The sequence below is a fragment of the Schistocerca cancellata genome, chromosome 4 (assembly GCF_023864275.1).
Source record: "Schistocerca cancellata isolate TAMUIC-IGC-003103 chromosome 4, iqSchCanc2.1, whole genome shotgun sequence".
In the NCBI taxonomy this organism is placed as follows: Eukaryota; Metazoa; Arthropoda; class Insecta; order Orthoptera; family Acrididae; genus Schistocerca; species Schistocerca cancellata.
Genome location: NC_064629.1, coordinates 792,892,754 through 792,909,493, shown reverse-complemented (window position 1 = coordinate 792,909,493; position 16,740 = coordinate 792,892,754). Strand labels below are relative to the sequence as shown.

The 16,740-nt window shown below is 40.5% G+C and overlaps 1 protein-coding gene across 2 annotated transcripts in view; it reads right to left on the bottom strand.

The window, feature by feature from the left end:
• The window catches only part of LOC126184682 (nuclear pore complex protein Nup98-Nup96-like), a 222,623-nt gene that overhangs the window by 127,290 nt on the left and 78,593 nt on the right, over nt 1-16,740 (bottom strand). For both annotated transcript variants that reach the window (XM_049927176.1, XM_049927174.1), the window contains 2 exons: nt 14,681-14,934; nt 9,059-9,460 (listed from right to left, as the gene is read on the bottom strand). In XM_049927176.1, coding sequence (XP_049783133.1) covers nt 9,059-9,460; nt 14,681-14,934 — 656 coding nt within the window. The remainder of the gene's footprint in view (nt 1-9,058; nt 9,461-14,680; nt 14,935-16,740) is intronic.

Here is a 16,740-nt window from a genome sequence, read left to right as displayed (position 1 = left end):
GAGACCCAGTTTTACACTTTTCGAGGGACATTATAAATGCTGAAAGTCACATATAGGATCCCTCCACCTTGCATTCTCATTCTCATGGCTGAATTTTGTACTATGTTTAGTCACTGATTTAACTGAAACCGATAACTGTCTAGGAAGTGGAAACTTTTGACTTAATTTTGTTCATCATAATTTTTGGAAAGCCTGCAACTGTGTCATTCATTATTTAAATAATGAAACACTTCACCACTTTTGAATTTTTTCATGCTTAGCATGACACACTGAGAATTTATTCTCATTGTCAAGTGCAATATGATGTTCTCAACTGTGTTGTTTTGCCTCCCTTGCACTGGAGTCTTCTTTTTGGGGGTATACCTTTCCTCAACTGTTCCACATATTGCTTCAAGAAAACAGTATTATATATGTTTTGTCATAATGGAACACGAAACATCCAATCAAAATACTGTGAACACGATGAATAAGATACATATGAAATAATCACTTACACAAAAATAAATCCTTTCAGAGATTCAAGAAACAAAATAATGATCATCATCCTTTCTAAAAATTTATACCAATTACAGAAGTATGGAGTAACAAATGATTTCACTTTAGCACGATGACAACACATGAACGCAAGTCCAAACATTGCTCCAACACTGAGCAATACAGGCGTACGTTCTACAAGATGCACAGTAACGAGGAAAAATAACAATCGATATACAGATCGCACACATCTTCCTGAATTCTCTACACTTCAATATGATTATCAATTAAAAATGACTAATGAGGTAAGTACTTCTGACCACTGCCCAAAAAAACTGAAATTGTGGGTTTTCAGAACAACTTATTATGTTTGACGATAATTAGCAAAAAACTGGGAGAAATAATGGAATAATTGGGAGGCAGAAGAAATAGTGAAAAATCTAGTCTTCTGCCTTGATCAGGGGAGTTGGGAGGTATGCAGGTGTTACATTGCCGGGAGGCATAATTTGTGAGCATACCTATTCCAAATCTCTGAACACAGTACAGTCACCTGTCAAAGTAGTTTTAACACTGCACTCCTTCACCATGTCTTTTCAGGGACGCATTTGGCCCCGACTTCATTTTTATGGACGGGCATGGCAGGATCAAACTGCACAGACGGGAGAAGTTCTTTGAACAAGAGGATATTTGGCAAATTGATATGGAACATGGGTAACAGGCCAATATTCACCTAATCTGATAGGGAAACAACATAAAAACCACGTCCAGGCTGTAAGTCCAAATTGATACACACTGGTTGTGGGACCTCCGCTATTCAATACAAAATGTCAAACCAAAAACAGCTTCAGCAATCTATATTTTCAATTTTATTTTAATTTTGCTATCAGAGTTGGCATCACAGTATGCCTTCTTCAGGCCTTCTGGCTGATGTAGGAAGAATACCACCTCTTGCACAATTGAAGTAGGGGCCAGCATACGGGCAAATTTCCTTTTTGGATGTACTGGTACCTAGAAAACCCAACAGAACTTTACACCTTAAAGTCTTCAGAAAGATTATTCACAAAGATAGATGCCTTCACTTAATTTGGACAACCACCCCAAGCAGCACAGAGGAGTGATCAAAACACTGGTAGAACAGGCTACAAGAATTTGAACAACAATAGTTGGAAGATGAGCTCTATCACTTAAGAACTGCCTTCAGAAGAAAGTGCTACAAAGAACCTACTACAGAGAACTTTTTTTTTTTCTATTTGCAAAAACTGGAATAGATCACATCAGCAGAGTACTCAGAAAACATGGCATTGATACAGTGATTAAACCAATAAGAAAGGTGTATGAATATTTGAGCACTGTGAAGGACCTACACCACTGTTTGCCACAGCAGGAGTATATAAAATCCCTTGCACTTGGGGACAAGTCAACATACCAAATACAAAAAGAAACATTACTACCCACCTTGTAAGGAACATGAGAGCAACTGTCACAAGAGCAACACTGAAATCAGCTGCCACATGTCACGTGCTGTGACCCGGGAACCATCAACTTTGTTTCTATGATACTGTGGTTTTATGGAGCTGTAACCACTAGTATGCTAAAATGTACAGAGTAGCCATAAAAATTCAAAATAACAGGAACAATTTTTACAGAAAGGAGGACTGAAATTTCTCGGACTTGAGTATTTTGGAGTCACCCTATGTACTTTCCCATCACAAACCAGCAATCTATGATAAACAGTTTGTGACTGTCTTTCATACCATAACAACAGTTCAATCATACAAGGGATGATGTCAGATGCAAGATGTAAAGAACTGTGGAACAATTATTTGTACTGAAAGGTTTTCCTGTGTGTTATCACAGTATTCAATATGGTTCTCATTCTACTGTCAGCATTATAAATTGTCATGATTTGCATATTTTGGATTAATAAAAACCTGTCTTAATATGGGATTAGCTTATTTAAATGACAGTAAAAACAATATGGAATGAAGTGAACACACTGTCAGGCAAACACACGTCACCAACAACTTCAGAGACAAGTTTTTCACCTAGAGCTGTAACTGGTGACATTACCTTCGGTGTCAAATTGTGAGGGATTATTTATGATCAGTTTTATTAGCAAATTCAGAAATGGTGTTAATGCTTCGTTATAATTTCTAATTCCCTGAAGAGGCACAAGATTACTGCACACAAACGTCACATAATATTGACTTTGCTCACTTGGGTGTGACAAGTTACCCAAGGAAAGGTATGCGGCAAGATATTAATGAATGACATATTTAAAATATGGTAGGAAGTTGATTTGTTTGTTTCCAAAATTAACAACCATGATAAGAATAGAAGTTAATGAACTTTGGTGTATGTGAAGGTGAATACTGTGTGTTCTTCCAGTAATTACTGATTGTGACAAGATAGGATTAAAATGACTGCCTTTACAGACATCTTGTCTTAAATGGATAAATATACTACTTCACTGGAGCACTGGTTCCAGATGACTCGGATATGTTAGCATGACGCGGTATTTTCCGCTGGAAACAGAAGGTGTTCTGAGACTGAAGTTAACCATGTATCATCACTTATTTTACATTTAGTTGCATTCAGACTATTTATCTACATCTACATCTACATCTACATCCATACTCCGCAAGCCACCTGACGGTGTGTGGCGGAGGGTACCTTCCGTACCTCTATCGGTTCTCCCTTCTATTCCAGTCTCGTATTGTTCATGGAAAGAAGGATTGTCGGTATGCCTCTGTGTGGGCTCTAATCTCTCTGATTTTATCCTCATGGTCTCTTCGCGAGATATACGTAGGAGGGAGCAATATACTGCTTGACTCTTCGGTGAAGGTATGTTCTCAAAACTTCAATAAAAGCCCGTACCGAGCTACTGAGCGTCTCTCCTGCAGAGCCTTCCACTGGAGTTTATCTATCATCTCCGTAACGCTTTCGCGATTACTAAATGATCCTGTAACGAAGCGCGCTGCTCTCCGTTGGATCTTCTCTATCTCTTCTATCAACCCTATCTGGTAGGGATCCCACACTGCTGAGCAATATTCAAGCAGTGGGCGAACATGCGTACTGTAACCTACTTCCTTTGTTTTCGAATTGCATTTCCTTAGGATTCTTCCAATGAATCTCAGTCTGGCATCTGCTTTACCGACGATCAACATTATATGATCATTCCATTTTAAATCACTCCTAATGCGTACTCCCAGATAATTTATGGTATTAACTGCTTCCAGTTGCTGACCTGCTAATTTGTAGCTAAATGATAAAGGATCTATCTTTCTGTATATTCGCAGCACATTACACTTGTCTACATTGAGATTCAATTGCCATTCCTTGCACCATGCGTCAATTCGCTGCAGATCCTCCTGCATTTCAGTACAATTTTCCATTGTTACAACCTCTCGGTACACCACAGCATCATCTGCAAAAAGCCTCAGTGAACTTCCGATGTCATCCACCAGGTCATTTATGTATATTGTGAATAGCAACGGTCCTATGACACTCCCCTGCGGCACACCTGAAATCACTCTTACTTCGGAAGACTTCTCTCCATTGAGAATAGCATGCTGCGTCCTGTTATCTAGGAACTCCTCAATCCAATCACACAATTGGTCTGATAGTCCATATGCTCTTACTTTGTTCATTAAACGACTGTGGGGAACTGTATCGAACGCCTTGCGGAAGTCAAGAAACACGGCATCTACCTGTGAACCCGTGTCTATGACCCTCTGAGTCTCCTGGACGAATAGCGCGAGCTGGGTTTCACATGACCGTCTTTTTCGAAACCCATGCTGATTCATACAGAGTAGATTTCTAGTCTCCAGAAAAGTCATTATACTCGAACACAATACGTGTTCGAAAATTCTGCAACTGATCGACGATAGAGATATAGGTCTATAGTTCTGCACATCTGTTCGACGTCCCTTCTTGAAAACGGGGATGACCTGTGCCCTTTTCCAATCCTTTGGAACGCTACGCTCTTCTAGAGACCTACGGTACACCGCTGCAAGAAGGGGGGCAAGTTCCTTCGCGTACTCTGTGTAAAATTGAACTGGTATCCCATCAGGTCCAGAGGCCTTTCCTCTTTTGAGCGATTTTAATTGTTTCTCTATCCCTCTGTCGTCTATTTCGATATCTACCATTTTGTCATCTGTGCGACAATCTAGAGAAGGAACTACAGTGCAATCTTCCTCTGTGAAACAACTTTGGAAAAAGACATTTAGTATTTCGGCCTTTATTCTGTCATCCTCTGTTTCAGTACCATTTTGGTCACAGAGTGTCTGGACATTTTGTTTTGATCCACCTACCGCTTTGACATAAGACCAAAATTTCTTAGGATTTTCTGCCAAGTCAGTTCATAGAACTTTACTTTCGAATTCATTGAACGCCTCTCGCATAGCCCTCCTCATACTACATTTCGCTTCGCGTAATTTTTGTTTGTCTGCAAGGCTTTGGCTATGTTTATGTTTGCTGTGAAGTTCCCTTTGCTTCCGCAGCAGTTTTCTAACTCGGTTGTTGTACCACTGTGGCTCTTTTCCATCTCTTACGATCTTGCTTGGCACATACTCATCTAACGCATAATGTACGACGGTTTTGAACTTTGTCCACTGATCCTCAACACTATCTGTACTTGAGACAGAACTTTTGTGTTGAGCCAACAGGTACTCTGAAATCTGCTTTTTGTCACTTTTTCTAAACAGAAAAATCTTCCTACCCTTTTTAATATTCCTATTTATGGCTGAAATCAACGATGCCGTAACCGCTTTATGATCGCTGATTCCCTGTTCTGCGTTAACTTTTTCAAATAGTTCGGGTCTGTTTGTCACCAGAAGGTCTAACATGTTATCCCCACGAGTCGGTTCTCTGTTTAACTGCTCAAGGTAGTTTTCAGATAAAGCACTTAAAAAAATTTCACAGGATTCTTTGTCCCTGCCACCCGTTATGAACGTTTGAGTCTCCCAGTCTATATCTGGCAAATTAAAATCTCCACCCAGAACTATAACATGGTGGGGAAATCTACTCGAAATATTTTCCAAATTATCCTTCAGGTGCTCAGCCACAACAGCTGTTGAGCCAGGGGGCCTATAGAGACATCCAATTACCATGTCTGAACCTTCTGGATACAAAATTTCTGCTAGCACAATTTTATTAGTGTGGTCCTTAGTTCCAATTCACTGAACTTAAGTGAAGAAATTAGAATAAAAAAGGATTTGTACTTTATAACATGTAGACTGACAGGCTTAGATTGAAAAAAGAAGAACAACAACTTGTGCAACATGTGACTTGCATTGTAGTTCAGTGTCTGTCATGCTGTGGAGTCATCCTCTTGGATCATTGGAACTCAACAGAAAGCATCCTGCAGCTGATAGATTTCGACTTTTATCCAGCTTTGAGCTGGTGGGATGGTGTTTTCCCCAATCAGCTTGAAACAGGTATTGGCCAGGGCATACTAAGTTAACTTAAAGGCCAGTAACTCCCACAACAGCCAGTGTTTACCAATCCCTGCCTGCAATAAACTTGCTGGAATTCCTGGCAGTAAGTAGCACTTTAAGAGCGCCAATAGATGAAGTAGGGGATCACCAATAAATATCCCTGAATTTATGCTCCTGAGGCTGTCTGGCTAAAAATTGTGATTGTTGAAACAATTTTGGAAATTTGTCATTTGCAGGATCAAATAGGCAGCTGTAAGCCATTCCCAAGGTAGGAGGAAAGTCCTGTGCCCTCTGTGCTGGAGATGGTGGTTGAAGTGTTTAGCATTTCTTAACTTTGTTGTTGGTGATCCTTAGTGATCAGTTACATTAAAAATAAAGAAAGCCTGCAATAATTTTAAGTTCTATTTTCTAAGCAGATGTTTCATTTTCATGTAGTAAGATCGGATGTGGATATGACATTCTATCAGGGCATCACAAATTTGGAAAACAGCCGGAACACATCTTTTAAACAATTTGAAAAAATAACCCAAAGGGATGTGGAAAAGGAAACATAGTCTCTAAAAAACAAAACCTCACATGGGTGGGATGAAATAACAACATCTGTAATCAAGTATGTGTATGATATTATTTCCCAACGACTGTCAACTATTATAAATCAATCTTATGAACAGGGATGCTTTCCAGAGGTATTGAAATATGGTGAGATCAAACCTCTATTCAAGAAAGGATCGACAGAAGATATGGGGAATTACCGCCCTATCTCTCTCTTGCCGGTCTTCTCTAAAGTGTTTGAAAAGATTGCAGCAAAACAAATTAACAACTTTCTTACTGTAAATGATATAATTTTTAAAAACCAGTTCGGATTCCAACAGGGTAAAAACACTGCGAATGCTATAAATGAGTTTATCCAAAAAATATGCTCCACATTAGATAAGGGTAGAAAGGTCACAGGTATATTCTGTGATCTGACTAAAGCTTTTGATTCAGTGAACCATGCATTACTCCTCCACAAATTACAGATGTATGGAATCAGAGACACTGCTTTAAAATGGTTTAGCTCTTACCTGTCAGGTAGGAAACAAAGAGTAATTTTAACTTCAAATGGAACCAATTATTCATCAGACTGGAAAACAGTTCCCCAAGGAGTCCCACAAGGTTCGATATTGGGTCCCTATCTGTTTCTTTTTTATGTAAATGACCTACCACTTGCTATTGATGTTCATTCAGTCTTATCTGCTGATGATACATCAGTTCTAATTGAAAATGAGGTATCTGAAAATATTCCAGAAAAAGCCAAAAATACTTTAGAAAAACTTGAATCTTGGTTCTATCAAAATGGACTAAAGCTAAATGTAACTAAAACCAAAATGATGCAATTTGAAGCTAAATCAGTAGAAAGGAGTGAAATAAAGATAACTTGCAATGATCAGGATATCACAGAAGCAAACCACGTGAAGTTCTTAGGCCTAAATCTTGACAAAAATTTAAATTGGAAGGTACACATAGATTACTTAGCAAATAAACTGAACAACTTAGCATTTGCAATGTGTATTTTGTCAGGTGGCACAAACATGGATACCAGAAAGATAGTTTATCACTGCTACTTTGAGTCAGTTATTCGTTATGGCATATTCTTCTGGGGAAATTCAGCAAATGTCACTAGGCTCCTAGTATTACAAAAGAAAGTAATTAGAAACATGTGTGTTGCAAAAAAATGGGAATCCTGTCGACCACTGTTAAAAAATTTAAAAGTACTATCTATCCCCTCACTTTACATATATGAGATGGTGGTGTTCCTATATAGAAATCAACATACACTAGACAATTTCCGTTTTGACCACAACTACAGCACTCGCCACAGAGATAACTTCAAACTTCCAACACATCGTTTAAAACTTTATGCCCAAACGCCAGAGTATATGGGGTTAAAAATTTTCAATAAAATAAAAGGCAGTAATATATTTAAAATGGAGATTGGTTCACTGAAAAGATTGCTCTTTACTCTCCTGGTGAAAAGTGTTATTATTCTGTCGATGAATTCATTGAGGACAGCTTCACAATCTGAACACAGGGATTGTAATACATTTATTATTTTATGTACATGTGTAGCTGTAACTTAGAAATGTAAAATATAATGTAAACTTTTGTATTTCTCTTAAAAAGTGAAAAAAGTTTCTTTTGTAAACCTTGACATGTCTCCTGTACATCAAATCAAATTATTTGAAAATTGTATGTAATGAAATGAATAAACCACATAACGTAACATAACATAACATGCTTCTGCATATGGTCAATAGGCAGGTTTCATATCAAGTCATTACCTAGCTGGAGGCAGTGTCTAACGAAAGACATGCAAGTGGCAAGGTATAATTTAAGCTCTCAAATTACATTTGTTTATGTGAACACAAAGTAGTGTTCTGTGGGACTGTTGACCTACTGTCTGAGTAGTTAAACTGTTTCGGCTTTTGGGAGAATAGCTGTGTAAGTTGTGATGGACCACTTGGCGTTAGTGTACTAACATGTTTCAGTCCAGGGGCCTGAATTTTGAGTCTTCCCGGAAGTAGTTAAATTACTATAGGTTATTTTATATTTAGTGTTAGAGTAATGACCATTTTACACGGTCTCATGCGTCAAAGTGCAGGAGGCAACTCTAATGACAGTTTTCTGTAACAGTACAGTGAAGAATCCAGGTCCCCGATAATTTTCTAGTTAATCTTTGGACCAATACACAAATTTGTCTCAAATGCCAAGAGCATGACAATTTTGATGGCAACTATGGGAGTTACTTCATGCAACACCATGATCTCTGAGGGCGAGACACAGCAATGTCTCCCTGTAACCATTACCAGTACTGAGGTATGGAGGACTCCTTGAGTGGTGTGAACGATAAAGAGGAAACTTCTTTCTGTTAAGCTTCCCTCTAACAGAAGGTAACATTATGAAATATAATGAAGGCAAAAGGCAAGAGCTACACTGTGCACCATGGGCATATATGAACAATTAACAAATGAATGAAGAGGAAACATTAGGCACTGATGCACTTAACTGCAATGTTTGAAGAACAGCAGCAGCCTCATCTGAAATAATTCAGTCAATATAAGCAACATGTGGATTCCTTTGTAAATTACTTTTAAAAATTACTCAACCTGTAATGAACTGTTAATGCCAGTTACTATGTTAACTGCATCCATTCCATCAATACCATCAATTCCAATTCCATCAATCCTGATTCCATCAATTTCGATTCCATTGATGCCATCAATTCCAGCAATTTCAATACCATCAATTCCAGCAATTTCATTAAGTCCACTGACTCCATTAAATCCACTAGTTTCATTAAATCCACTAAAGCTATCAAATTCGCTAACTCCCAATGGCAAGAATTCTTCATCACTCTTCAGACTAAGATCAACAGCTGGCTGCTTGGCATGTATTAGTTGTTTTTGTGGTTTCTCTTTCCCATGTTTTACTGTGTGATCCTTTTTATCTCCTTTTTCATCTCCTTCATCATCTGTGTCAGACAGTCCATATTTTGAGAAGTGTTCTACCTGAAACATTGAACCAGAAATGGTAATTTCACAGCAGCCGAGTGTAATTTCCATTTACCTTAGACTACAAATGGTAACACAAACCAGCCAACAAACAAGAAGAAAAGTCAAAGGTGCTCTTCAGTTTCATAAAATCTCTTAAATACAATTAGTAGTTGTCCCAACAAACTATGAATACATACAACAAACTTCACAATTTGAAGAATCTTCCTGATTCTTCAGGTGAGTAAAAAAAAGGAAAAAAAATTGCCAGGCATGAAACACAAATAGCGAGCAATGTCTCTTCAAAGTGAAATATGTAGAACTGCCGACATCTGGCCTTCACAATATTCTGTGAAATTGTATAAAAGTAACGAGCCTCTATTTCTTACAGAATTTATACTGCATGAAAGGTAAATATGTGTTATATTACGTTTCATGGTACTGTTAAAAGTGCATCGTGTTCTTTGAAATGTAATGTTGCGGGCACCGAAACCCGGCTACGCTGCTAGTATATTTCCATCACAGCACAAAATGTCAAACTTACTTTTTTTTTATATTAAGGTTTATTAGCCCACATTTGTCAGAATTTTTATATACACACACAGCACTAAACCCTGTAACAAGACATACTAGGAAGTGCTACAATGAATACTGCTGCCTGAAGTTGCCTAATATCATCAATGTAAGGACAAGGTATTATAATCAGCTTTTTGATCTCTAAGATTATACAATATCTGTGCAAAGTTTGTATTTACTATTTAGATGCAGTAAGGTATGAAGTCTTTGATTCTGCCAGTAGATCTCATCTCATCCTTTTATAGTGTACAGAAAGTTCTGGTTGACAATTAAAAATTATTTAGGAATAAACAAGACAACTCACCAAAAGGCAGAAGTGCTGCATCATCGGCAGTACACAAACAAGAGTTACATGGCTTTGCTAGCTTTCGATATGAAATTCCTTTTTCAAGCTCGGTGGACTGTCAGCTCTTTCCTGGCCCACGATGAGTGTACTGGTGTAAGGTGGGGATGCAGGTTGGGGTGGGGTGAGGGATGGAGAGAGGCAGGAGGGGCAGGGCAGGGCAGGGCAGGGCAGGTGTTGGGGGAAAGCGTCTAGCAGCTTGTGGGAAAGTGGGAAGCCATCTGTGGGCTATCTAGGGGTGCGGGGGAAGGGGGGGAGGGGGGGCGCAGGTGGTAGAGGGCTGGGCATACGATTTCACAGATTCAGGTGTGGGATGGCAGCAAACAACTAGCTGACACGAATTGGGCAGTGGTACTGGGACGTGGGATAGTGAGTGAATATGTGTGTGTGTGTGTGGGGGGGGGGGGGGGGGGGGGGGGGGGATGTGGATGTGAATTTAAGCTAACAGCCACAACAAATTATCTATAGAGCCAAATGGCAGTTTGATAGCTAGCTCTTTTAGTGTTTACTGTCATAAATCATGCTTCAGAAAGAATACAAAGTGGGAAAGGACACTTATGTTACAAATTCAAAATTGTCACAATAGACTGTTGGTTGTGCTTGTGCTTGTGCTTTGCTTTGGGGCGCAAAAAACAACTGGGGTTATACGTGCCCAAATCAAAACTATAGAAAACAATGTCGGTGAGGAGTTAAAACACGACTATACATCAGTCCCAACTGACTTAAAGAGAAGAGTGCTAAAAACAGGGACCTGGAGAAGGGGGCTAGAAAAGACACCATACAGAAACGGAGGTCCAAAAATAAAAATTAAATGGCCTTTGCCATACTGCTTTCATAGATGGAAAGTAAAACACGGTAGACAGCCAGCGCATCATCTGCTAAAACGATCGATAACTTTAGACGGCAAACCCAAGTGGGAAGGTAAACGGTTAAAAAATGGGCATTTCGTCAGGAAGTGTTGGACAGTTACAACTTAGGCACAATGTGTACTAAGTGGTGAGGTAACACCACTTATCAAATGACGATGGCTACAAAGGTAGTGCCCAATATGCAGCTGAGCTAAAATGCCCTCCCCTGGGTAGGAGGGCCGAGAGGAGGTCGTCCAAGCTGTTGGGAGAAAGACTGAGCTTATTCCCATGAAGGGAGGACCATTGGAGATGCCAAAGGGACACCATCTCATGACAGACGGAAACACAGAGATCGGAGAGAATATAGAAACAAGCGGGCTGAGGTACGAGGGCCGCAGCCTTGGCAGCAGCAGCAGCATCAGCAGCCTCGTTTGCTGTCAGACCAACATGACCAGGAACCCACATAAACATCACAATGGCTCCACCAGGAGTGAGCAAGTGACAGCATTCCTTGACCCGTTGCACTACGGGATGGGTGGTGTAAAGCGCACATAGACTTTGAAGGGCACTGAGTGACTAAGCAGACAACAAAATTGTTAAGTCCGTGTCACCGGATGTACTCCGTGGCCTGATACAGAGCAAAGAGCTTAGCTATAAATACTGAAGAGTGTGCCGGAAGCAGATATCTAAAGACATGGGCACCAATGACGAAGGCATTCCCGACCCCATGGTCAGTCCGAGAGCCATCAGTGTATACAAAGGTACTACTGAGAAGCTCCATGTGAAGGTCGTGAAACTGAAGGTGATAGAGCGATGCTAGAGTAGCGTCCTTAGGATGCGAATGAAGGCTAAGGTTAACACGGGCCGCTTCACGAAGCCAAGGTGGTACAGCGTTCACACCCACCGGGGAAGTTGCCACAGCAAGTGCAGAAAGCTGACTACAGGAGGTAACAGAGAAGAGGGACACACCCCATACTGGTAACAAAGGAAATCATCGAAGAAAAAGGCATAGGATGGGTGGCCACGCATGGCAGACGAACGGAATGCGTACTGGCTGAGGAGAAAGTCACGGCTGTAGGACAGTGGTATTTCAGCAGCTTCAACTCACAGACTTTCAACCAGGCTAGTGTAGAACGTGCCAGTGGCCAAACAGATGCCACGATGGTGGATAGTGTTGAGATGGTGTAAGAGGTATGGATGTGCAGATGCGTAAGCAAGGCACCCATAGTTGAGTTTCGAACGGACAAGGGACCGGTACAAATGGAGTAAGATGGTTTGATCTGCACCCCAGGAAGTACCACTGAGGACACGTAGGAGATTGAGGGACCACATACTGCGGTCTGCCAGGTGACACACATGGGAGGACCAAGAGTGTTTCCTGTCGAACGCGAGTCCTAGGAATTTCGTAGTTTCAATGAATGGAAGGGCAACACGCCAAAGATGTAAAGACAGTGGGAGAAAACATTTGCACTGCAGAAACTCTGATAGACAGTCTTGTCAGTAGAAAAATGGAAGCCAATGTCAATGCTCCAGGAGTGAATATGATCAAGACATCACTGAAGATGCCGCTCAGTGAGAAGATGCCAGAGGGCACGACACAGGATTTATGACTAGCCAATAACTTATGTGCGACTGGGTAAGGCACTTTCTCCTTCACCCAGATCTCTTTGACAGCCTGTTCATGAAGCTACATGGGATAATCCTGAAAGGAGGCAGCATGGACGTCATTGCAGTTGATACAGCAGGGAGAAGGAGGCGGACAGTTGCCCTCATGCGCATACCTACCACAGGTTACACATTTGGCTGGGTGTCAACAAGATGTTCTAGTGTGGTTGAAAGAATTACACTGGTAGCAGCACATCGGGTTCAGAATGTACAGCCAGACTGTGGTAATTTCGTAGCCTGCTTTGATCTTGGATGGAAGCATCACTCTACCAAAGGTGAGAAAAATAGTACGGGTGGCCACTAAGGAGGAATCTACCTTTTTCATCACCTGATGGGCGGCAATGACACCCTGGTGAGAGAGGTAGGATAGGATTCCAGCCTCTGTTAGACCGTCGAGCAGCCTAGTGTAAATACCACCACATGAAGAATTCAAAGTTCTATTGGGCCTCTAAACGAACAGGGTAGCTGTGGAGAAGTGAGGCAGCAAGCAGTTGACATGCTTGAGAATCTTAAGTAGTCTCCACAAGCAAAGTGCCATTCTGTGAACAATAGCAGGATTTCACAGGGTTGACAACTGCATCAACACCTTTCTGAATAATAAACGGATTTACTGTGGCGAAGGACTAACCGTCTTCAGTATGTGAGACCAAGAGGAACCGTGGTGCAGCAGTAAGTGTCTTTGAATCATTAGCCTCATTATGTTTACGTTTCATAAGCATTGATTTGTGGAGAGGATTAGCTCATTGCGAGAAATTTCCTCATGATTGCCAGCATCTCTGATGGCGAGCTCCTTCCAACTGGGAGCCCCTTCACAAGGAGGCACGGCTGCCTTAGGTGATTCTTCACATCTCAGGTCACACCTCCTGAACACCAGACAGGGGGACCAATGGGCAATTTTGGAAGGTTGTAGCTCGGGCGATCATCCCTCCCTGGGCCTGGCCTGTACCAGGGGTATGTGTGAACCCTACTTGTCGACCCGGGGCTGGGAATTACGCATTACCTAGTCACCTGTTACATGTCAGACACGTGAGCCTGTCTTCATGAGTGTGTAAGGAGGAAGAAGAAAAAGAGGAACCTCAAACCCCAAAGTGGAGGAACAAGAGGAGAAGGGAAACAAAGAAAGGCAAAGGGAGCGTAAAACAGTGGTGAGACTGTTCTTACGTTAGCGACAGGCAATGCAGAACATTTCGATTAACACCTCATACATGTTCCCCAAGGGAATGGAAAATGAATAGCAAGAGTATAGACATGCAGCACGGAAGGGAAAAGATGCTGCAAAGGCTGGGGCCCCGTGGTAGCCAAGCACGAACCCGCCGATGAGTGGTGAGCCCCCAAGGGGGTTAATAGGCTGTGAAGTCTGTATTCTTATTGCAATTAACCCTCTGCAGCCTTCAAAATGGTACCTTAAGTCAAACAAGAACTTTGGACACAACAATCTGAACTTTTTTAGTTCAAAAAGGTGGCAATTTATAACTGTATCTATCAGAGTAGTAAACCATGCTATGTTGAAAGTGAGAATGCCACTGAAGTCGAGCAAGAGTGAACTCAACCTGGAGAACTGTTGCTAAAAAGATTGTGAGTTTCTGTGATGTTTCATTTGTAAGTGAGCCACATATCTATCAGCTGCAGCCATTTGGTTATCTGTTTCCATTCCGAAACTTCCATTTTCCTAAGATTAAACACAATGTATTTACTATAAAATTACATTTGAAGTATGATCTCTGCTACAAGATTCACTCATGAAATGAGTGGTAATACCATGCCATACATTTTACTAAAACAAATGAAATTGATTTTGTCACATACCTTAAATATCCATGTTCCACTTTCAGGTATATAGTTAATAAACTTTGTGGAACATTTGTGGTTAGTTTGTTTCAGTTTTTCAGTGAAGCAAATTTCTTCAAGAGCCCGAGGATCAGTTATGTATTTAGACACATAGCTATCAAACGGCCACACCTTTTCCAGCCTTACTTCTGCTGCACAGTTCAGACCGTGTCCAGCAGGAGGTTTCTGCTCCTCATTGGGATATACTATTACCTCCTTATGATTAATATGCACTATAACAGACAGAAAAATTGCTAAGAAATGAACACTTGACGGTTTCTGCTGAATGGGAACAATAACATAAAAGTAATTTAAATAAGAAATTAAATGAGAAGGAAGTCTACAAGAAAGATAATACCTTTCTGTGAAATTCACAAAACAAGAAGAAGAAGAAGAAGAAGAAGAAGAAGAAGAATCAGCTGTACATTTTATAATGTGGCCTTATGCACAACCTATGCACTATTTGTGTCATACGAAGTGCCATTTATAATCCTGCATACTATAACGTCAGCATATGTACATAAGAAATAATATAATATCAAACTTTTACATAGAGCCTCAAGCATATTTTATTACTTTTAACACTAAGTACAACAGGGTTAAGTCAGAGCACCAAGTTTAACTGCGTGTCATTTTATAACTAACTAGGTAAGTGAGCTCTAAGTCCTGAGGAAAACCAGGGCTTACCATACCAAATAGTAATGTTCCTTCTAACTGGGAACAGCTTTATTTCTAATCTTTCTACTTCAATTCTAGAATTCTCCAAGACCTCTTTAATAACCAATAAAAACTTGCTCCAACTTTGCTTGGGAGTTTGAATTGGTTACACATATGGCCCTTTGTCCAGAGCCAAAGTTACACACAGCAAGCAGTAAAGAATTTGCATTTTAGAGTACTGACTTTGGTACTAAACAGTTGCGACATGAGAAACTGCCTTCTAACAAAGAGGTTGCTTACCAGCCTCTGCCCACAAGCTAGAGATGAGGCTCATTCTAGAAGTTTTTGGCATCAGACACACCAGGCTAGAAAACCCCACTAATGACTGTATGCTGTTTCAGTTTAAAACACACAAACAAAAATAGTAGTTTAAAATCCTGCTGATGAGACATGAGCTCCAGTACTGACTCATCAAGGAAGAGGAAAAGGATTTATCACATTCTATTCAAAGTAATCATCTTGACATTCACCTAAACTTACTTGAGGGGACTACAATATACTTAAACCTAACAGGTTGGATGGGTATATGAACACTATCTCCCAAATGTATGTCCAGCTTCTTAGCAGTGTGCCACCACATTTGCCATATGAATAAAAATTTAACAAGTAATGAGAACTTGAAATAGTCAGCAAAAGAAATATGATTATTTCCATTGTGGATTTTACCAAGATTGCAATGAATTACTTTGTCTTAGAAATGTTAGTAAGGAAACGTGTATCAATGGGAACATTTCAAAACAACAAAAAGGCAAGTACGTTTAAGTAAGTGTAGTTTCATAAAAATAACTTTGCAAGCAATTGTTCAGAAATGGCTTATGGTAGTAGCCAGTTGTCACCCATATTGTGAGCTCCACACAGTCACTGTATTATCTTTATTAATTGCCTGCACTGACTGAATGAACATTCCACACTATGCCGTCGTCAGTCCCTCAATCCCACACGTGTCAAGCTGGGAGGAGTCGTCAGACTGGAAGGACACAGAAGACAAATCCTGATGAATGAGATTGTAACCCAGAGCCAAGAGAACGAAGCAAGTAGAAGTGAGTAAGGGGTAAGAGGTAAGAGGGCAAAGATGGGTGAGTTGCTGCACCCAGAATGCGGCTGAAGGCTCCTGGGATGTGTTATGTTATGGAAGACCCACCCTCCACATCCGACCAATGTTTCTTCACCCTCAATTACCACAAGAAAACTAGCAACGCAGACAATCTCAGGAAAGAGAACAACGATTACGAGGCAGTAAATTTATGACAGATGTAAAACAACATGAAGAATTAAGAGGGTGGGAAGGACAGGAGCCAGGCCACATCCCTGAGCAAAGGCAG